This window comes from Sitodiplosis mosellana, unplaced genomic scaffold (genome assembly GCF_009176505.1).
Source record: "Sitodiplosis mosellana isolate CC-2019 unplaced genomic scaffold, AAFC_SMos_1.0 Smas_scaffold_3, whole genome shotgun sequence".
In the NCBI taxonomy this organism is placed as follows: Eukaryota; Metazoa; Arthropoda; class Insecta; order Diptera; family Cecidomyiidae; genus Sitodiplosis; species Sitodiplosis mosellana.
Window position 1 is genome coordinate 7,981,125 of NW_022595246.1, and position 24,819 is coordinate 8,005,943.

Sequence of the window (24,819 nt, forward strand, 5' to 3'; positions counted from 1 at the left end):
AGATTATATTTTTAATTTGAAATTCAAAGAGAGCAAATTTTTGAGTGATTCGAACCGGAATTTTTCCATATCTATCTACTTTCCAAACAAATCAAAAAACATAATTGGCGTAAAAATTTTTCTCTGTGGCCGCATGCTAATCAAGGGCCATAATCTGCGGTTGTAGCACCAAATAAAATACTGTTGTGTAAAAAGCATCCTCAAATATACTAGTATACGCGATCAATAGTCATAATTAAACTTTTTCGATCTAAATTTGAAGTTGATTCCGCTAAAGCAATTTAAAGCGATGATAGCTATAAAAAATTGTAAACTCATCAGAATGAACGATGCGAAAATTTAATTTTAGTAATTTTATGCTAAAATCATATCATATTTATGTGTATTTTGTGCTGTTGAGCATCCAATGGATTCTAAATGTATGTGTGTGATATTCCGAGGTGATAATTGAATTAGAATGGTCAAGAACAATAGCACAGAAGCAAAACCATTTGCATTTTAAGTACAAACACAAATTATCAACATAAACAAATAAAATTAATATTGTTTGACGGTTTATACAATTTTGCCGGTAATGACAACACACTTACACACAGTCACAAGCATTCGCTCGAGAGACTCGAAGCCGACGCAGTACGTAAGTGTGAGTGTGACACACGGCATCGGCTTCGAGCTGAGCTGTGTACGTTTCACGTACAACTGAACGCCTAGGCTTTCAATGCTACAAATGCACGAAAGACGTGAGAATAGCAATGAAAGCCTAGGCGTTCGGTATTTAAAATGTACATAAAAACTATGAAAGCCTCATCGAACGACTGTAGGCTTTCATCAACGCCTATCTCGTTCACTCGGGTAGCCGCATTGCTTGCATACGCACCAAACATCGTGTTAAAAATCAAGTGAAAAAAGGATTTGGAATATTTTACATAGTGCCATTTTTTGTGAAAATCAAGTTGATAAGTGAGTGTAATGCATTAAAATGTTGTATTTCGATTATATTTTGGATTCTTCGAATATGTGTTGTGAAATTTTTTTGTGAGTCATGCCAAAAATGGCGTCTCGGCCCGGGTGTGAGACACAGTAGTGGTCCAGTTGTGAGACACTTTATGTTTTGTACTGAAAGCATATAGAAACGTCACATTTCGTCATTTTTGTTGCCATAACGCATTTATATGCAATTGAAATTGTGTTTCAACTAATCTTTTCGAATTTTCAGCCATGTTTACTCCAAAAAAAGGCTGCCGAAAATAAAGAATTGAATTTTGCTGCGCTGCTGCCAGCCATTAAATAAGCTTCGTTGGTTTTGGATGCGATTGGCCCTCTGCAAGGCACTACTCTAAAACCAAAGTCGAAACGTGGACGAAAACCGATGGAAAGTGCTGAATTGACTACTGAAATCACCACCGCCTGATGATGATACAGACTTTTACATCATTTGCTTGAAGCTGTTGCCGAACAACTTGACCGCTGCAAACTCTATTCGATACAACGGATGTAAGCGGCAAGTCCATTTGAAATGTGCTGATATGCGGGCAAGTTTCTTTACTTGCAAACATTGCGATACCGACAATGAAGAAGAAGACGAGGACATTCACGATGATGAATGAAAATTGATATTTCCTTGTCATTTAAGGCCATTGAAGGCCCATTTTTATTATTTTAGCCATTGAAGGCCTTTAAAATAAATAAACATTTATATTTCAACATTTTATGATGAGTTTTCTTCATCTTCTTCCCTAGGGGGAAAGAACTGTGGAAATATGTTGTAAATATTGTAATGCCCGTTGTAAGTGGTTCGGATTTAATTAAATCCAAAGATTTAATTTTCAACTTTGCGGCCAAAAAATGAAAGCTGATTGGGTAGGACGTAAAATTTGGGCGAAAACAAGAAAAACTGGCTTTTTGAGTACACCCGATAAGCCTTATGGGGCCTTGAAATCATGATTTTCCCGAATTTCGTTAAATCCTAAAGATTTAACTTTCAAGTGCGGGATTTAAGCATTTTTTACGCAAAATCATGTTGCAAATAAGTCAAAAATTGTTGGAAATGACCGAAAAATTCTAAATCAGCAAAAACCCCAACCACTTTGTACGTTTTTTGAGTCCAAATATGCAAAAATATCATTTTTCGTATATTCTCAACATTTAATTTTCAAATGCGGGATTTAAGAATTTTTCACGTTAAACAGTGAGTCAAATAAGGCAAAAGTTGTGGGAAATGGTCCGAAAAATCTAAATCAGTAATAAAAATCAAGCACTTTTGACCATTTTTGGGTTCAAATAGGCAAAAATATCAGTTTACGGAAACCCTCAGTATTTCACTTTCACATAATGGTGAATTTTTTTGGGAAATCTCGTTTTTCATCCAAAACTTCTAGCCAGATTTAAATCAAGCACCGAAAGCCATATCTGTGGCTTGTTTATGGGGATTTCAGGTCAGCACAAGATTTAGATAGGTAAATGAGTTTTTATGAAACCATGAAAGTAAAATCCCAATAGAAATCTCTTTTGTGATATTCTAAACGTCATGAAACTTTCTCAATCTTATTTTTTACCAAAAAACTCAATCCCTGAAATTTTGAAGCCAATCGAAAGCGATTTATGGGTATCTCCCATACAAATTTGGCCAGTTTTGCCAATTTTTATGAAGGGAGGTACCTGTAAATCGACACCGATTGGATTCAAACTTTCTGAGATTTCATTTTTTAGGGAGAAAAATAAGATTCTGAAAGTTTGAAATTAATCGAAACCGATTTACGGGTACCTTCCATACAATTTTTTTGAAATTTTGACTAAAATTACCGATTTTTGGACAATTTTGTATGAGAGGTATCCGTAAACCGATTCTTATTGGCTTTAAACTTTTTGAGGTTTCATTTTTTGGAGAAAAAATAAGATTCAGAAGTTTGATTTTTTGTCCTCAATTTTTGTCGAAGTTTTCTTGGAAACTCTCATACAAAATTGTCGAAGTTTTAGTCAAAGTGACCGATTTTTCACTTTATTTTCATTATTATATTTTCACTGCCTTTATTTCAAGAAAATTCACAAAAAATAACCAAAAGTATTACCTACGGGCAACGCAGGCCAACGGTACGAAAAAGTTCGGGATTACCAATGTAATTCTTTTTATTTTACTCTCAAAATCGATTGGTGTCGCAGACGTGAGGTAAACTTGGACTAAAATCAATGTAAAGCTTTATTCGATTTACTTACGTTTTCGTTTACTTTGATCACTTTTCACAATTGAAATTCGGAATTTTATTTATTTAACAAGTTTTTTTTTAGAGACGCAGAGATCTGTTCACTTCGAATGATAGACAATGTATGTTTCAGAACGACGCATTCACTTGTATTATATTATACATCCACAGTCGATTCTATTGTCGACCTCATCGCTCAATGAAAAGTCCAGATGAGTGTGCACGTGCAGAGTAGAAAGAGACATCGATACGAATATCGAGATTAAAAATTACTCTCAGACGGAAAACAGCGCCGCTTAGCAGCGGTTTTTTGACATTAAACATATGAAACGAAATGAAACGTCACACTTCAATTTTACTTTGCGCACATAATTCGACTCAATTTACTCTTTGCAATGGCACACGTAAAACAGAAATTCTGCAATATTATTGGTTGTGAATATAAAAATGGAACTGCAAAATCAAATAAAGAAGTTGTGATGTTGAAGGTGAACATAGAATAAATACAATGCAATAATCAGAAACAATTTAAAATGTCTGAATTATATTTTAGGTTGCCAAAACGAGGTGATAAAAGACGACAGCATTGGATTGACAATATAAAAAAAACATCAGCTTTCAACACTTAGCTTCTGAATGTGAAACCTTGGTAAGTGTGAGCATTCGTTGTGCGAATAAGCGACATGGAGACTGGAAACAAGTGCGCGTGTGGTAGTGAGCAGCCTGATGCGATGCTTCTCAATGTGGCGACTAATACACGCGCACTTGTTTTCACTCTCTTTATTGCTTGTTCGCACGACGAATATTCACACTTACTCATGCGCCATCTGCATACAAAAATATAAGACAGTGCAACAATGACATTTGCTTCGCTGCTTCAATGCTTCAATCCTGCAAAAAACCCTAAGCAACAAGAAAAGTATTTCGTTTTATATTATTATTATTATTATTATTATTATTATTCAACAGTTTTTCAAATTGATCAAAGTGGCTTTTCCAGTTTCACCAGTTTATCAAAATTTTTACTTTCTTTGATCCGATTAAAGCTGAGATCCAATATTTTGAAATCAATTGAGAAATGTCGTAAATATATTTGGCACCATCTTCATAAAAGTGTTCTCTGTCTGTTTCTGTGTGCGTGTGTATGGGTGTCCGTGCCGCCGCGTTGATGTTGCTTTTCTTCTTTGTTTCGTATATATGTTCAGGCAATAAGTATGATTTCAATCTAAAAAAAACTAGTGAAATTCAATTGAACACACACAAAACCTAGTAGTTAAACGTTATAGGGTTTCGAGATAAACTTAATATTTATCCCGAAACGTCATAAATTCCATCACATTAGGGATAAGTTTCAAACTGACATTTAACTGTCATTCGCATTCAATATTTACATTTTGCATAAGTTTTCACACTGATTTGATCAAAATTTATATTTAGTTACGAAATGAACGCAATTCGACTGTCTCTTGATCAACCGGTAGACAATCTACGCCTGGCTTGCAACGAGTTTGATATTTTTGTTAAGAAAATATCACACACTCTCAATTCATTTCAACTCACGCATAAACAAACTGATGAAGTTTACAAAGTTATGTCACAGCTTGTCGCAAACCATTCTCAACTTTGTCTGAAATTATTGGAAAGTGTGTGCAAGTCAGATCAAATTAAATTAAATCAATTAAAGAATTGCAGAAATATATGTGTGCTGAAATCGACAAATTCAATAGATCATACAAACGACTTAACACTTATCGAAATGATCCTGCATACGTTGAACCAGAAGAAAAGGCGTTGGGAATGCGTTGGAACGCTAATTTCAATGCAAAATCAGATGTACAGCAACATTTCCTATCACAGACTACATTTATGTACGTGCAAATACTCAAAACGCTGGCAGCATTATTTGCGGATGAAAAATTCAAACAATTTATATGTATTTCTCAAATCATCATAATTGCACACCAGGTGTTTACGAGAAATTTTGCTGCGGTTCAGTGTTCCAAAATTCTGAGTTTTTTCAAGCCAATACAAATGCAATCCGATTGAGACTGTCAATTGATGATTTTGTCGTTGTGAATGGTATGAAATCAAAGGCAAAAAAACACAAATTATGCGGAATTTATATGCAGATCGAGAACCTTCCAGAAAAATTACTCTCAAAATTGAACAATATCTATTTTGTTGCCTTGGTCAACACTGCGCATATGAATGACGACTTTACACAGCTGGACGACGTTTTAAATGTGATATTGCGAGATATACGTATTTTGGAGACGAAAGGACTGAAAGTTGACGGCAAAGATCTCAAAGGAACGTTGGCACAATTCGTATTCGATAATTTGGGTGGCAATGAACTTTTTGGCTTTGTTGCATCGTTTAACGCCAACTATTTTTGTCGTATATGTTTTTGCACAAAAGAAGAGCACCGTGAATTAGTTAGAGAGGATCTACAGCTACTGCGAACGATTGAGCATTATGACAAATGTGTTGAATTTATTGAAAATAGTGAAACTGAAGACTTTACAACTTCGATGGGAGTGAAAAAATCTTGCCCGCTCAACAAATTGAAGTATTATCATATCATAACCAATAAATCGGTCGATTTAATGCATGATTGCAATGAAGGTGCTATTCCATTTGCTTTACATCGCTTATTCTCATATTTCCTGGACAAAAAGTTGCTAACGCAGAAGCAATTGGTAGCTATAGTGCGAGATTTCAATTACGGTGTGTTATACAAGCGAAATGTTCCATCACAGCTTGACATAAAAAAACCGAACCTTGGGCAAAATGCAACACAGCTTTACTGTTTATTCATTCACATTCCATTCATTATGGCGGATCTGCGAGTCAAATTGGAGAGTGTATGGCCTAGCTTCGGGTCACTTCTCAAAGCAATAACCATCATGTATTCGTCGAAAATAACTGAGAGTGTTGTTGAGCTAGAAAATTTAATCGAAATACATTTGACGAATATACGAAAGCACTTTGATAAAAATACACCACCAAAAGATCACTTTCTAACACACTATCCGTTAACGATTCGATGTATGGGACCATGAATTGAAAATATTGAATTAGTGAAAACAATAAGGTGTGATTCAATTGTTTGTTGATTTATCGGTTTTCACGTCGCTCAAGAACATATTTATTAATTATGGCTACCAAGCAAAATTTGAGCAAATACTCTCGGTTAAAGAGAAAAGTGAGTTTGTTGTGCGAAGATGTGAATTTCTTACGTTCATGCAAGAAACAAAGTGTCATTCCCAACTTTATTAAACTAAAGTGTGCGGTTGAAAATAGTCGCTCGTTTAAGGCAAAACAAAAAGCCGAAAAACAGTGGCTGAACGAAGAAATAAAATTCACATTCAAAAAACTATCGGACGTAGAGTTGCAAGTGTACGCGTTACACTTGAAGATAACAAAAGACCTGTGTGTGCATGAATATGATGGGTGGACGGTTTTTGAGTGTGATTTAAGACAATACATTTCATCGATTGTAAACAAGAAAAGATTAAAGCAAAGCAAAAAGTTGAGAAATTTGATTGAAAAACAAAAACGTGTTGCGTGTGTTGCGCCTGAAATTGTTCCTGATTTTGTCATCAATCAGTCGAGCATGGATTTTAGTGAAGAAGAATTGAACCTTTTAAACAAAGGCCTGAAATATTCGCCAACACCGTCTGTTTTACCGCTAACCACTGCAATTCTTGACATTGAAACTGTCCTGAAGTTCAGAATGAACTCAGTTAAAGATGACATTAGAAATAAGGTGGAGAAAGTGATTGATTCGTTAAGTGAGAAAAAGAGCAAAGTAACAAAAAAGATGAACAATGAGTTTGACATTATTAAACAGCTAAAAAGCAAAAATTGTTACTACATCAAAGCGGATAAAGGCAACAAACTTGTTATCATAGATAAGGCGGACTATGATGAGAGAATGTTAAATTTAATCAACGAATGCGCCTATAAAAAAGTCAAGAAAACTCCTCTACCGAAAATGATTCGGGAAAGTGATAATTTGAGACAAAAAATAGGAAAAGTGTTTGGTGCGCGTCTGGCTCGAAATCTCAAAGTGTCGAATCCAAAAGTTGCCAGAATTTACGGTTTACCAAAGATACATAAAGCCGGAAACAAAATGAGGCCGATTGTATCTAGTATCGGGACCACTGACTATCTCATTGCTAAATGGCTAGTGAAAGAAGTCAAAAAACTGCCACCTTTTGAGAGTTTTTCAGTCAGAAACTCAATTGACTTCGCTGAAAAAATTGAAAATGTTGTTGTGAATTGTGATGAGACTAAAATTTCATTTGATGTGTGTTCTTTATTTCCAAGTATTCCAATTGATGTTGCATTGAAGGAATTTGAAAAATATTTAGAGCAAATTGATATTCCATTCGAACAAAAATCAGTTTATTACCAAGCAGCACGTATGTGTATGGATCATAGTTATTTTCAATTTCGTGATTCGTTTTATCATGTGTCGACTGGAACTAACATGGGAAATCCGCTTAGCCCATTGATTAGTGAGTTATTCATGTCGGCATTCGAACGAAAATTAAAACAAGAAAACTTGCTCCCCAGAATCTGGTGGAGATATGTAGACGATGTTTTCGCGATAATAAAGAAAGACGAAATTGACTCAGTGTTAAACGTGCTCAACAATCGATTCGATTCGATTAAATTTACGTGTGAGAAGGAGGATGATAAATGTAAATTATCGTTTTTGGACATGGAATTGTCAACTTCTGTGGACAATAAAATTGATATTGCCATTTACCACAAACCCACTGACACTTTGAGAACAATAACTAGTGATTCAAACTGTAGCATGCAACACAAATTGGCTGCGTATCATTCAATGGTTCATCGATTGTGTCGAATGAAACTCTCAGCACAAAATTACATGACTGAATACGCTCGCATAAAACAAATGGCGAAAATAAATGGCTTTAAAGGAGATTTGGTCGACGTGTTGATAAAAAAACATTTAGACAAAATAAACAAATTTAATTTATCGACATTGTTTTCGCAAAACACGCCAGAAGAGGAAAAAGTTAGAGTTGCTTTGCCATATATCCCACAAATTATGAACAAGATAAAAAATAAGTTTCGTGAATATAATTTAACCATTGTGTATACGAATCAAACCAAAATAATGAATTTGTTGGGTTCAACCAAAGACACAATTGATTCTTTACACAAATCTGGCATTTATGCTATTCAGTGCCCCGTTTGTATGTGTGAATACATTGGACAAACGAAACGTAACATTTCAGTTCGTTTCCGTGAACATTGTTTGTGCATAAAAAACAAACAAGGCTACCGCTCTGCCTTAGCATTGCATGCATTGAACAGCGGTCATTTGAACATCGACATAAGCAACTTACGGTTGGTGAAAGAGATAGGCGACGCGCGCAAATTAGACGCATACGAAAGTTACTTTATTCAGAGGAGCAACAACGCATTGAATCTGGATAACGGGAACATCGAGTCAAATTTGCTGTCTCGGTTGCTATGATGCTACACCGACCGATGTTTTTACGTGACAACCGACGACTTTTCTGTTTAGTCGTGATGCTGATGATGGTATGATAATACCGAAATGCATTCAAGGTACTCTTTTCAAATTCTTTTGTTTTAAATGAATTGAAAATATTGAATTAGTGAAAACAATAAGGTGTGATTCAATTGTTTGTTGTATGGGACCAGTTAAAAACATATGGGCTTTGCGATCTGAGGCTAAACACCGAGTATTCACGAGTCTTGCTGATAAGACTAACAATTTTGTGAATATTTCAAAAACTCTGGCGTATCGACACCAAGAAGCAATGGCTAATATGGAACTTTCATATTTGGATTCTTTGATGAAATCCAAACGTCAAAGACGATTTGTTGATTTAAATGATTCTGATAAAATTCCAACTGGCAACATGGATATAGGAAAAGTTACCGCGATTGATTTTTTTCAATTAAATTCATTCGAATACCGTGAAGGACTTTTTGTTTTGAATTCTGCAGTGTTATACGAAATCAAACACATTTTAGTCTATAACGATGACATTTTTCTTGTTCTGATTCCTTATACAGTAGTAGGATATGATTTTATAATTCTTTAGAAATTGAAATAGTTGAAAATTGTGACATATCTTTAATCGCATTACACGATCTCCCAGATAAAAGTGTCTACGAAAAAAAGTACAGCAAAGAAAAGAAATATATTATTGTTGATTCTTTGGAATTAAAATACAACTTTTTACAATAAAATTTAAATTTACGAGTCTTTATTTAATTCATTATAAAATATCACGAACAAAGCTGTAAGCTTTATCTCTTTGTACTTATTCCAGATCTTTCGTTATCTTGTAGCAGCTATGGCTGTTCACTACATTACATTTATTCTTAAAACATATATATTGCTTGATTTTCAGTTTGCAAATTATACATAATGATATCTCTTTCATTTGTTTAAATATTCAGTCAACTTTTGTCACATTGACTAGTTTTGTAGCCATAACGAAACGAAATAACACTTAAATCAATAACCAAAATAATGAACATATTTTCATATCAAATTATCACGATAATGAGCACGTTTACAAATTAATTGCTCACAATCTGCAGACGAAGTTCCTCCATTCTAGCAGTTTTAGTGGTTGTGTTGCCCAAAGAGTAGACACATGTTTCCAAGAAATCCAAGAAGTGTTGCAAAACCGGTTGATGTTTTATTCCAAAAACTTTGTGCGCTTTAAAAAACATGTCCATTGTGCGTAGAAAATCAAAATTTTTCGGGACCTTTAAATTAAATTCATAAATTGTGTCACAAAACGATGCAATTTACACGTATATAATGAAAAACTCACAGGAATCAATGTTTTTTTTATCTCGATATAGTATTGGACATTCTTCTTATTCGATCCGGTGACGATGATGTATGGTGAATCATTTCTATTGTTTATTAGCTTCATTGGGTCAGATTCTGGATCCTGGGGAGATATAAATTCTGTCAACTCACGACAAAATGAGAAAATAATTGTTCATACCTTATCGTGCGAGATAAACACAAATTTGTGATAGCTTAATTCTAGGAAATCATTTCAATGTTTTTGAAGAATAATTAGAAGAATAAGATTGATTTTGACAGACTTTTTACTAAATATCAATAAAATGTAACAACAAAGTTAATACGTCATATTGTTTGATTTTTTTTGTTTTTGAAACGTGGTTTGAAATGACATACTCGTTGCTAATTTCAGTTCTAGACTCAGTTGAGCGAATAATTGGAAAAGTGATGTCGGCTAAATTGAAAAGTAATTCCATTCAAAAGGAATGATGTTATGTCTATAATTCTCTATAGAGAATTTATAAATGTTCAAATCATCTCGTTGATAGAATAAATTTCAGAAAAAAAACTGCGACCTTTTTTCAAAAATATATTTGATAGTTTGAATTCTTCAACAGACAGTGTTTGGCGCACGAAACACGAATACAGCAAATTTTTTAGATTACTTTGGACCAATTTATCATACAAAACCCGACCAATTTACATTCACTTGTGGAGATAAAAAAATGATGCAACAATTGTCGGAATATGATAAATCAACCGTTCGAATAAATGGGTATGAATATTTCCAAGGAAAAAATCGCCGTTGCAATGCAAATGTAAAACGACATGGAACAGATAATCGTACTGCATCTGAAGGAGAATTGCAAGAGGAACTCTTTGCTGGAGTGTTAAATTTGTTGCAACCATATATGGTGACCATGTGACTTCGCTCTTCAAAAAGGATATGGTTGTAGTTAAATGTGAAAACGGAGAGGTGAAGGGACTCGTTCATTGTGTTTTATGTGACACCGATATGGAAACTGAGACAAACAAAAAGAGGAGACGAAAATATCACTATTCACAATACTCCAATTTATTATCTGCTGACCCCGGAAGCAGTTCCAATGATGATCAAAATGAAGCAAATTGAGATAGTGTGAATAGTGTGAATAGTTTAAAAATGTGTCTCTCTAGATTTAAGTGCTCTATGCGGATTTTTTTAACTACTTTTAGCGCGATTATGAAATCATGTCGATATATTGTATTCACGTTGTTCCACGTAATATACCGAATATACCCAAGTCGCTTAATTCTCTTAATACTGCTATTTGTTGTTGTACTGTGAAATTGTTAAATTTCTGATTGATCGTGGCGCATCGCTGGAAAACTTGGATATTGTAAGTGAATGCTATTCGTGGATTCTTTCGCTTGATACATAAATGATAACGGACTTTATCTAAACAAATAAGTGATGTTTTTCGTTTTAGATGAAAAGAACGCCACTTTTTAACGCAGTCGCTGAGGGTCAAATGAATCTTGTCAAGCTGTTGTTGGATAAGGGTGCTGATTCAAGTGTCATTGATAAGAATGGATACGGCATGATGGTATGTGCCGCTTCCGAGGACATTTCTGACATACTGTGCGAATACAGAAACAACACCGCTGACACCGCTTCAACTGAACGGGCGATCAGTTCAAGTGGGAACGGTGCTGATGCCTTGCTCGTGAAACTCGAGAGCCTACTTTCGGTAGAGATGAACTTTGAGGCGGAATTGCGTACGTTTTGTTATGAAAATGATTCAAGATTAGTGGAATATCGTCCAGAAACTGGTATCTTGTTGTTTGAAGTGAAACACTTTTCTAAATATAGTATGAGAGACAAAGTTGATGATAAACCCATCGAGATACTGTCAAGCGATAGTGAAGAGGAAGAGGCTGGTCCCAGTTCAAAACGGCAGGCGTTACAGGAAAAAGTGGCACAGTCGTCATCAAGTAGTGCTGCCACAGCATTGGTTCCACCACAACAGGACCACAGTGCCAGTTCAACAGCTCCGATCCTGTCAAAACCGGTCCGATCCTGTCGGGAAGAGCCGAAAAAATACAATTACGACAGTGATGACGACAGTGTTCAAGATCCATACGCAACCGATGAGCAATCCGATTGGAAAAATGAAAGTGATGAAGAAGAGTGCGAGATGGATGTTGATAGTGATCTTGATAATGTTGCAGAGCCAACGTTGACACATTTGGACATGAGCAATGAAGAAGGTATTGTTTTCATCTGAAAAAGGCATTTCATATTTTTCATTTTTTAATTGGATTCAGTTTAATTTTTTAAAATAATGCAGTTTTACAAAATAATATACAGTACGCCCTCGTAAATTGGAATCGAAATGTCCCGAGGGCAATTCTAATTCACGAGGAATTCTAATTTCGGAGGTTTTTTCATTTTCATCAAAAATCCAATAGCAAAACCAAAATTGATAAGGGAAATTGATTGTTTAATCAAAAACATCATAATTCTAATCATATTCGTGCGATACATGCTTATTACAAGTATTTTAATGATGATAAATAGTTTGTTTACAAACGTAGAAGAAAAAAAAATGAGTCAAAACAAAACTTATTACTTATGACTGTTTGTGTTTATATAAGGAATATTAATTTTTGATTTTATTTGAAATAATCCGTTAGTTGCTTTTGCTTTGTTGCTTTCGTTGTGTGTGCTGTTACAATATCGGAACACAATTGGTGTACACAAATCACAAATCTTATGGCGAATCAAATATTAGACCACTTGTTTTTATCAATTCTGCTTGACCGCTAATAGAATGCAAACTGTATTTTTATCAAGAATTGTCATTATTCTTTATATTTTTATACGATATTCGGTTTATGTTCCATGTAAATTCAAGCAAAAATGAGAAACCTCGCAAATTAGAATTGAACCTCTTAAATTAGAATTTTTCCATACAAATGTTCTAACCCGAAATTCACTTCTAATTTCGGAGGAATTCTAATTCTCCGAGTTCTAATTTACGAGGGCGTACTGTATATAAATTCATCTTTGTTTTACAGCACACTATTCTGCGCAGTCGCGTTTGCTGCAACGGGTTTTGAAAAAACAGCCGCCGTCATCAACAGTCTGTCGATCGTCTGAAAATAACACCATTGCTACTGTGAATCATTCTGATGAATGTTTTGATAAATACGAGTCATCACTTGATTTGGAGGCTGACAAAAAAAATGCTGACTCGGAATGTAAACATGTTGAAATTCAGCTGCTATGGCCGGAGAATGATGGTGTCTGCAGATTTATGACTTGGGCAGAGGTTTGCGATTCAATGAAAAACACAAAATTCGATGATGCAGTATTGCACAAATTACAACTGACAAATTCAACCGCTCAAGAGATTTTCGAAAAAGGAGCATCTTCCATGAAACATTTTTTTGGAGACGTTGTTCCATCAAATGCCTCAGAATTTCCAGGCTTAGCTAAGCTGTATCGGTTTGAAATTAATAAAATTTATTTTGGTAGTTCGGTGGTGACGATGAGACAAAGAAACATACATAGACGAGCAGAATTTGCAACAAAAATGAACGTATATCGCGAACTATTTGTCGATTTGAATGAATTGCACCCGAAATCATATGCGTACTTATTGTGTTTACAACGGTATAAATGAAATTGACTATTGACACTTCAAAAGTCAGCTTCTTCAGATGTCATCGTCACACACAAAAAATAAAATATAACATTTAACACAGTAATATCAATCAATATAGGAATTACGCGACAAATCGTGTAAAACGATAAAATATCGTGTAATTCAAACTTAAACTCCAATCTAGTACTTCTACGACTGTTTGACAGGCACTCCTCTCATGAAAACGTTTAATTTGAATCATTCACACATAACGATACAAACTTTTCTCAATCGCTTTGTGTATATTTTTTCACAATGGATTTTAAATGTTTCATTTGTACTGACTGTTTCAAGTCATGCAATGAAACCATTGATCATTTACGAAAAACCCACAATGTGAAAGAAGATAAAAATTCAAAAATAAATTGCGTTGTAAACCAGTTGAAAGAATGCAAAAGCAGATTTCAAACATTCAGTGGACTACGGAGACATGCAATCAAATGTTTGGAATCAAAGGTGAATTACAATAAAAATAAACTTACAATTCCATTATTATTGAAGTGAAAATAAATTTGGGAATCAACATTTATTTCAGAATATAAGTCGTTTAAGCAATACTGGCAACTCTGAACACAAATTGGGTGATGAGCTACATTCAAAGTCTGGACGGAATGACATCGTCGAAAATTTGTCGTACACATTTGAACATGAATTCTGTTTGGACAATAAAGCAAAAGAAAACAATGATGTTTATGCCAACAAATCAATCGTACATGTCAATTCAAATAAAACTGAAACACAGCGAGCGACTGAAGACTTTCTTACTTTTCTCAACCAGTTCAGTGCTGATGTCATTGCTTTGAATTTAAATCAAAAAATAACCAGCAAGATATTCAAGCTTTGTGAGGGATTAATATGCAACCTGAATAATTTCAATTTTCGTTTAATTAGTGATGATAATGATATGTCCCCTGCACATGTAATTGAATCCTCAACCGATTGTGTTCTTGGTGAACTGTCAAAATACAGCAAAGCGTACAAACGGAGTTTGGCCGATGATTCGAGTGTATTTTATGTGGCCCCAAAAGAACTTGCGATTGGAACGAGATGGAAGCGAAAAAAATTCATTGACCGAAATGGCAAAAAAGTCTCAATACCGAAATTGATCCAGAACTCATATCAATATGTTTCTATTGTTGATACCATTCAATCTCTATTCAAATCAAGCGAGTTCTGTGATGTTTACTTTGGAGAGAATACTGTGCTCGATCACACATGTGCGAAAGGAAAATTCAAGCATTTTTGTTGTGGATACACCTATCAAAATACTGGATTTTTCAAGCAAAATCCATTGGGCTTACAATTACACCTGTTCTCAGATCATTTTGAGATATGCAGTCCCTTACAATCGAAGGCTGGAGTACATAAAATCTGTGCAATTCATCTCACTATTCAAAACATGCCTACTCGGTATTTGTCAAAGATTAACAACATATATTTAGTTGCATTGTGCAATTCGGATGATCTGAAGTCCAAAATAACTGATTTCAATAATTTATGGCAAGAAATTGTGAGAGACGTCAGCTATATTGAAACTGTCGGGGTAAAAATCGAAGCCAGGCCAAATTTGAAGGGTACATTGACTGAATTATCTTTCGATAATTTAGGAGCCAACTATTCATTAGGTTTTGTTTCATCATTTTCATCATCACACTACTGTCGCCACTGCACCCGTTCCAAAGATGAATGCCGTTCAGCTGTTGAGGACGATTGTTCCCGTCATCGTACGAAAAGTGATTACGAAAAACAATTGGATGTGATCAAAAATTCAGAAAAGGTTAAATATGATGAGACGAAAGGTTTGAAATATTACTGTAAGCTGAATGATTTAAGATTCTTCCATATTTTGGACAATCGAACTGTCGATATCATGCATGATTTAGCGGAAGGTGCCATTCCATTTCTTATGAAGAAGCTATTCGTCTATGCATTTGAAAGAAAGATATTCACAGAAACTGAACTAAATTGGATGGTTCAGTTTTATCCTTACGGATGGGTCGATCGGCACAATATCCTTTCTATAATTAACTTAGCTAAACGGAGCTTAGGCCAAAATGCCAGCCAAAGTTTATGTTTATTCCGCCACCTGCCGATGATTCCCAACAAATACAAAAACAATGCTGACCTACAGGTCGTTTGGCCATGCGTAACTTCACTTTTAAGAGTTGTCGAAATAGTTCATTCATATGAATTAACTGAAGAGCATCTTCAAGTTCTTGGCGTTGAAATTCGTAAGCATTTGATATCCATTCAAGATATTTTTCATGAGCACCTTAGACCAAAACATCATTTCATGTTACATTATCCATCAACCATTCGTTCAATGGGACCATTGATTCATATGAGCATGATGAGAGCTGAAGCAAAACATCAACAAATCAAAAGATTAATTGGTGATAACAGAAATTTCCGGAACATCAACAAAACATTAGCTTTGAAACATCAACAATTGGCGTACATTACAAAGTTCAGCTACCAAAATGAAATCGAAATGGCGAAGCTCGATGAAATTAGCCAACGAAACTTGCGCTGCTCTAAAGTTGAAAAGTTGAGCACTTTTCAATACTTACATTCATTCAGAAATTCATCAACACTTGGCTCTTCAATGCAAATATATTTCGATTCAAAATTGTATCGAGCAACTACGATATAATTATCCGACATTTTCACATTTTTTATTTCATTTTATTCACTTTTTCTCTACAAATTACAGATCTGTTGTAGCGCAACTGGATCAAATGTTTTGCATGTCGCAGAATAGACTTTTACATGACAGGAGTGCCTGTCAAACAATCGTAGCAGTACTAGATTGGAGTTTAAGTTTGAATTACACGATATTTTATCGTTTTACACGATTTGTCGCGTAATTCCTATATTGATTGATATTACTGTGTTAAATGTTATATTTTATTTTTTGTGTGTACTATGTAATAAAGTGGTATTGGTTGTAATATGACCATACTACTACCGATACATTTTTGTGACATAGTAATATCTATCGCACAGCAGAGCAGATACAATACATACAAAATCGCCACTCTCGCCAATAGTAATGATGGTAATTTGACAGATCACCATTAGTATATGTGAATCGTACTAATTCCTTTCTGAGTGAGTATATGGTAAATTCAACAACTGACTGCCATCTCCACAGTGCCATATGATTAGTCAAAAAAACCCGAATGCAGTAATCAGCAAACAAGTGAGAGCAAAAAATATTGTACCAGAAAAATTTAAAATTTTACTTTAAAAAGTTAGAGGAGAACGCGATAACGGCCAAGCGAGAGGAAAATGCATGGAGGTAAAAATTTAAAACGACCAATTGCTGACCGTCCAATGGCATGAGGGCGGAAATGAATCAACGCAAACTGCATACCTTCCTACAATACGGTGGGATGTATCGTAACGTTTTGCCGGATTTATCCAGTTGGCTATTCCAAAAAGGATTTGTCCAGTGTACATTTAACCAAAACAAAGACACTCCGTGCACTTTTTGTAAAGATTAAGATTAGTATGATCAGCCTAATTCATTAATGATAATGAAAAACTCTCAACACAGTATCGCATGCGAATACAGCAACATCCGTGAATGATTTAACTCACCATAATCTACACCCACACGCGTCTAAGTGTTTGAGAGTTAAAGTTAGGTGATGGTGATAGCGATAGAAGAAGAAAGTGGTGAAGTGATAACAATGCACAGTACTAAGCAAAAATGCAGCAACATCCACGACATTAGTTTAATAAACGTTAGTCGTCATAATCCGCACCCTCGCTCACCTAAGTGCAATGTATTTGAACAGGCTAAGGATTTTGGTCAAGGAAAAGAGAAAAAGGTTCCAGCTTCTACAAGAAATAATTTGGGCGAAGAAAAATAATTTGTTTTATCATTCAACGTTAAGGCTTGATATTGGTTCAGTTTTCGGCCAAAACTTTCTCCAATCCACCACGTTTAACATAAAGCCACTTATGTTTTCAATTTCCCTAAAGACAACTAGCGTTTTAAAACAAACATTTTCAATTGATTTTGGCAAGGGAAAAACGCAACAAAAATCTATGCTGGCATCCATAACTCGGTGCACTTGGAACCAATAATTGGTCAAAAAATATATTCAAAAAAACTCGCAAACCGATATAGCGTTCCCAAAAAATGGCTAAATATTTAATTTGGCAAGGAAAAACAAAATTTTTTAAAAAATATTTACCGTATGCCAATTTATTCCCTTTTAATTAAATTCGCTAACATTTCCTCCTTATCTAATCAATAGATGGCACTACAAACTCAGTTGATCAATTGAGTTAAAATTAAACTGAGTGATGGTTAATCAATTAAAAGAGTTGACTGACCCCAAAATGAATAAAAGGAGAGAGAAAACACTCAATATACTACGCACTCATCAACATGCATACACGAAAGGTATAGCAATCCAGAGTTTATATATTAGCCCAAAATAATTGAGATATTATTATTTCAGGAAAGAACTCCAACCATTCACTGCATAATCAAAAACAGAATGCGGCAAAGAATCACTATGAATGTCACAAAACGAAATACAGATTCACTGAGATTCATATTGGAACCACCTATCGATTTCACCAGCTTTGATTTGGATTATTTCATTGGCTCAAGGTCGTACTTTTTATTTCAACTTTTGGATGTTGCGCCAGACTTCCTACAACAAGATGCATCGTTATGGGGATACATCGAATCATACAAAGAGATAAAAATATAATCGATAGCACAATAACAGTCATCAACGATAGAGCGGAGCGAATTCTTGGTGTTGCTGACGGATCCATTAAAGGCCAGAAAGCCAGAAAGGAAGAAAATTTTAAGAATTTAATACTATCGAAATTTGACAAAAAACCGGCGTAAAAACACTTGATTCCAAATAGATTTTATTTGTTGAGATCTTATTTTTAAAAATGGCACTCCGCATCAAAACAACTATGCAAAAATAAAACCGAATCTTGTGTTTGATATAAATTATCAAAATAATCATTAAATCCAATATTTATTATATTCCCAAGGAACGAAATACATCTTTCGTGTCTGGAAACCTCGAAATATTCATTCAAAAAATAAATGGGTTCGATTTCTTTGCCCCACTCTGTAGTTTAAATGCGCATTAAAAAGAAGCTCTGCCAAACATTTTTTATCAGTCATGCAAAAAAAAAACTGGATTCTGCGTTTTCATTGAGATAAAAAAAAAACACTTTGCATATAAAGAACCGAATCCGATTTCGTTCTGCGGTTTGTAATGCTATCAATATTATCTATTGCGTTTCAAACCGACATTTAAGTTGAGCAGCAGTGCTCCACATTCAGTACACGGTTTAAATTCTACGTATATCCCTATACGTTTTTCGGAAGAGTGGAGGCGCCCATACGAAATTTCGTATAGTAGATCACATAGAAGCGGTTTTTGCGGCGAGGTGTCATTCTTCTGTTTATGACATTTCTTTTATTGTACGCTAAAAACGTAAACAAAACGATTTAAATACAGCAAATATGGATCTAATGTGCTATATTCCTAATTGTCAGAGAAAATTCTCTGATTTAACTTCGGCGATTGAACATGTAAAATTACATTCAATTAAAAGTAATGCGACGGAAATTTCTTGCTTGGTTCCTAATTGCAATAAAACTTATCAAACTCTCGATAGTTTGAGAGTCCACGTCAAAAAATGTGTCGTTCAGAACAAAGCTAAGAAGAAGAGTGAAGAGGTAAAATTGAATAAAATGACATCAAATTGTTGGACCTTATTTTTTCGAATTTAAATTTCATTAGGATTATGAAATAAAATCGCCAACTGAACAAATTTCTCAATTTATTGAAGACTATTCGAACAAGATAAATGCGATGTTTATGACGATTGAAAAAACTGATCAGATTTTCAGTTTGAGTATTCGTTTAATTGAAGAGTTCACTCAACTATGTCGTAATTTATTGGTCGAACATCGTTCTGAGGCTGACTTCGTTTTGCAAACATCCTTACATTTTGTGCGCATTAAGTTTTCAGAAGACCGTTCGTCATACAAACGACATAAAAAGTTAACGAAGAATGTGCACTATGTGGCTCCGTATGAAATGGCGATAGGAACGCACTGGGAGATGGCTAAATCTAAATATAATAACATCACAGTTCCGCGGTTATTGCAATCAAAATTCCACTACATTTCTATTGTGCAGACTATTCAGTCCCTTTTTAAACAAAAAGAATTCAGAGAAATGTACTTTGAATACAATATGAATGAGAATCGTCACTGTTGTGTTGAAGGTGTTTACAAGTCTTTTTGCTGCGGGAGTTTGTATAAGGAGTCGCAATTCTATTCTTTCCAGCCACATGCACTACAACTTCGATTTGCGACCGATGATTTGCCACCGAACCAAACGATGCTCTTGGATCTAAAGCTGGTATACACAAAATGTGTCCAATCTATTTTACGATAAAAAATGTGCCAAGCAAATATTTATCAAAATTATCCAACATATATTTGGTATCGCTATGCAGAACAGATGATATTAAAACAAAAGAGACCGATTTTAACGATCTTTGGGAGCACATTGTACGTGAAGTGCTTCATCTTGAAAAAACTGGTATTCGAATTGATACAAATACCATCATTAAAGGGACTATGATATATGGAGGTTTCGATAATTTGGGTGGCAACACAGCGTATGGTTTCGTTGAAAGTTTTAATTCGCATTTCTGTCGTTTTTGCATTGCATCAAAAAAGCAAACAGAAACTAGGATCAAAGAAGACCCATCATTGCTTCGGACAATTGAAAACTATGAATCTCACTTGGCAATCGTGGAAGACTCTGAAAAAGTGATATTTTCGGAAACAAAAGGTGTGAAGAGAAGCTGTTCATTGAATAAGTTGAATCACTTTCACATAATGAAAAACAAATCCGTAGATATCATGCACGATTTAAATGAAGGTTGCATTCCGTTTTTATTGAAACATTTGTTTCAACATTTGATTTCGAGAAAAATTCTAAGTGAAGAGGAACTGCGCCAGAAAATTCAGTTTTACGATTTCGGCCGTTTTAGCAAAAATCCACTTTCAACTGTTTTGCTGAAAAAGGATAATCTCAATCAAAATGCAGCTACATTGATGAAAATTTTCCGCCACATTGGGTTCATTTTTCGTGATCTTCAGCAAAATGAGACTGTCAAAAGTCTTTGGATTTGTGTTGAATCGCTTCAAAGAGTGGTCCAGGTCTGTTATTCATCTGAAATTAGTGACGCACACGTAAAACAGCTCCAACTGGATATATCAACTCATTTACAAAGCATTTTGGATGTTCTTGGACTACGGCTTATTCCAAAACATCACCTGCTGACACACTATCCGGAAATAATTCGTGAGATGGGTCCCATATGCCACATGAACATGATAAGATTCGAAGCAAAGCACAAAAGTTTGAAGAATTTCGCAAAACGTGGGAATAATTTCATAAATATCACCAAAACCATTTCGGTTAGGCATCAAGCTGAACTCGTATATAAAGGATTTACGTATTGTGATGAAATTGACTGTGGAAAAATATCACAAATTCCATTTTCACAACTGAATGAAATCGAAAAAGATGCAGCCACTGGGACGTTAGACGATAATGAAATTATGTGTGGAATCGAGTGGTTTGACTGCAATTATTTCACCTTTAGAACAGACATGGCCGTTTTGTTTGAAGACAAATTCCATGAAATCAATCGAATTCTAGTGTTAAACGATAAATATTTTCTTTCATGTGATAGTTTTGAATTTGAACAATTTGACTCATTCACTAATAGTTTGATATTCAGAAAAAGTGTACCATTGATCCAAAAACTCATTCCATTTGGAGAATTAAGCATTAAAAAACCTTACGATATCAAGTTCATTGAAGAAAAATACTTTATTTTTGCTGAAACCTTAGATGTGTGTAAGGCAATGTGATTTATTCACATTTAATAAAAAATTCAAACGTGTTTTATCAAATATAAATTGAATTATTTTATTTAAGCCTGAAAAATAAATTATATGCCCAATAGTCAAATACGTAACAACAAAGAGAATGGCGAGACTTTATTCAGAAATAAACGTCAAAACGAACGAAATCAGTCATGAAAGCTAGAAATATTTATATCCTTGAACTTTTTTTTCATAAAAATGAGATCAATCTTCAGATTGTAAGTCTTTTGGTTCGCAACGAAATCAATCACAAATGATGAAAAGAGAAATTTCATTTCAACATGTTCAAAATTTCATCCATTCTTGCAGTTGGATGGACTCCAACCTCCGGCATAGAAAAAATGGCATGCTGAACAAAGAAGAAATTGCTAGTTTTGCATTTATGATTTTGAAACAATTAATGGGATTTTTTTCAAAGTTATAGCAACCGCAGCTACAGTCCAACTTACAGGAAACACAACATTTTCAAGCCGAATGTACTTTTGTGATTCACCACATACGACGATTTGTGGATAGCCTTTCTTTGTATTTGCGGGTGCTGCATTGAGCTGAAAAGTGAACAAAATATATTAGCAAATTTGAAATGTAGGATTCGGATTGTAAAAAAATTACTGGTTCAAAATGAATTAGTTGTTCAATCGACTTCTTGAGTGTGGTATTCGTTGCAATCACATTACGGCCGATCTGTCGACTTGGAAACATTTTGAGCAAAACCAAGAATTCTTCGATATCAGACGACCAATCCGTTTGAAAGTTGTTCACTTTGTAGTGGTTCATCAAGATGCTTCGAAGTTTAGAAGATAATCTTGGCCACTTATCCAATAGAGCGGAAGCATTTATTTGATCGTTCGCCAGCTTAAACTCGTTCAAAATCTGTGAAAAGATTTTTTTTTAAATTTTCAAGCTTGTTCACATAATATAAACGGTTTTTTTTGTACCATATCAGGATGTGTGAAAAAGTACGGAAATTGCTCTTTCAAATGTATGTTCTTATCTAGCAACATCTTCTGTCTATAGCTTCGTGTGGAATTCAGCTTTTCCCAAAATGTATCCATATTCTCATCAGAAACCAGCAATGACTTCAGAAACAAGATATCACTGGCCGCAACGGTATCATCAATTACATCCCTACTTGCCATACTCTGATTGAGTATACTTCTGTTCAATGAATCATTCGCAGCATTTAAATTCAATTGCTTCATATTTTCTCGGACCGTTTTCAAACGTATGTTCAGCCATCCTGAATCACCCTTCACGAGCAAATCCTGGAAAATCAACTATTTCAAAACCTAACTAACGAATTTAAACTCAAATTTATAATTACAATTTCACCAATTTTGCTCTCTTTGAAAATTAGTCGGGGAAACACCATAATAGCTGCTTTTGCTGTGGCAATCTTTTCATATTTCGATGGTTTAGTTCCAAAACGCATAACCATAAAATCAACAAGAGCTCGGACAATTTGCCGTCGTGTGTCTACCGGCAGCTGTTTCGGTTCACCTCCAGTGTTACTTTGGTATTCAGATTCTCGTTCTTCTGAGAGGATTCCGAAATCACCAAGTGAATTGAACCAGAAGTTGAATCAGTAAATGATTACGGATGAAAACGAAATCACTGGGCAAGTACCATATCAAGAGGTAATTGGTTCACTTTTATACTTGGCAAATGCTACCAGACCAGATTTATCATTCTCGACCAGCGACATGAGCCGATTTAACGTAAAGCACGCGGAAGCACATTGGACGGGTGTGAAAAGAATTTTACGTTATATAAAAGGAACGGCTGACTACAAATTAAGATTTCATCGCAGTGGCGAAAATCAAATGCTCCACGCATTTTGTGATGCGGATTGGGGATCAGAAACGGATGGAAGAAAATCGCGTACGGGATACGTGTTAATGATGTCTGGCGCGGCAATATCATGGTCCAGTAAAATGCAGCCAATCGTGGCATTATCGAGTACAGAAGCCGAGTATATTTCACTGTCTGCTGTGACACGTGAAATAATCTGGACAACTCAATTGGCTGGAGAGATTGGTGAGAAACAAGAACCAGTCACAATCTATTGTGAAAATAACAGTGCCATTCAACTGGGCGAGCTGGAGGCGTATAGGCCGCGAACCAAACACATAGACATCAGATACCATCATATACGCCAACAAATTCAACAGGGGGTCATTCGCCTCGAGCATATTTCAACTAACCTTCAGACGGCTGATGCTCTAACAAAGGCAGTTACGGGTGATAAGACGAAATTTTGTTCGACCGGAATGGGATTAAGTGAAACAGAATAAGCACACTCACCTTAATTTTTTTTGCAATTCTTTTGATATACTTACTAATGCATTTCTTATTTTTTTATTATTTCATTTGAACAGACACAAAAAAACAACAACGGTAGTATACTAAGCAAATTTGAAACATGCGAAGCACTTTCTATGTCACGCGGAAAATGTAAAATGTTTGGTCATGAAATTATTCAAAAATGTTGAATCAAAATTTTTGTAGTAGTATATAAGCGCAAAATTAAAGTGGGAGCTCACAGTTAAGTTCTGAAATTCACCGAGACAACATAAAACCATTAAAGCGACGAAATGGGCGGCAGCGAATCAAAAAACGACAACAGTCAGTCAATGGATGTCGGTGGACAACACATAGTGAATTTGTCAAATAACTCAGATGTGGTGACAATTGGAACTTTGGTATTGGTCATTTTAAAAATCACGGAGATCCTGATTTTCGTATATCGCAGCTTTCGCAGACGTATGACCAGGATGCGGAATAGTTGTGGAAACTGTCAGAGATTGCAACCGCAACAACCACCACAGGCGTAACAACAATTCAAGTGTACTCAACTTTCTCTATGTAAACGCATTTAGATAACAGTGTTTATTGTGATCGTAATTTTTTGTCTTATTAAAAAAATTTCAATCAAGAGAGGATGTTGATATGGCATAAACCACACACATACAAAAGTATGACTCTAACTGCGTACCGTTAAGAATATTGAATAAAACAGATTTCATTCAGTCGCAAGTGCTCAACCAAACAAGTTGTTATTTATTCATACTGCTAAGATCTAATTACAGTTCTTTCAACATAGCCAACGCAAGCGTTATGTTAAAA

General features: G+C 35.0%; 3 protein-coding genes across 3 annotated transcripts in view; all 3 read left to right on the top strand.

Moving 5' to 3' along the window:
• Nucleotides 1-24,819, top strand: part of LOC129566082 (kinesin-like protein Klp10A) — a 267,051-nt gene that overhangs the window by 162,309 nt on the left and 79,923 nt on the right. The gene's annotated exons all lie outside the window — the stretch shown is intronic.
• Nucleotides 5,324-6,262, top strand: LOC129565809 (uncharacterized). Its single transcript, XM_055441044.1, has one exon. It carries the CDS (start codon nt 5,324-5,326, stop codon nt 6,260-6,262), a length of 939 nt encoding a protein of 312 aa, XP_055297019.1.
• Nucleotides 23,283-23,987, top strand: LOC129565810 (uncharacterized). The gene has a single exon (XM_055441046.1). The coding sequence runs from the start codon at nt 23,283-23,285 to the stop codon at nt 23,985-23,987; it is 705 nt and encodes a 234-aa protein (XP_055297021.1).

Excerpts from the sequence above, each read along its gene's own strand:
- LOC129565809 (XM_055441044.1), top strand. The coding sequence starts at position 5,324 with ATGCAGATCGAGAACCTTCCAGAAAAATTACTCTCAAAATTGAACAAT.
- LOC129565810 (XM_055441046.1), top strand. The coding sequence starts at position 23,283 with ATGATTACGGATGAAAACGAAATCACTGGGCAAGTACCATATCAAGAG.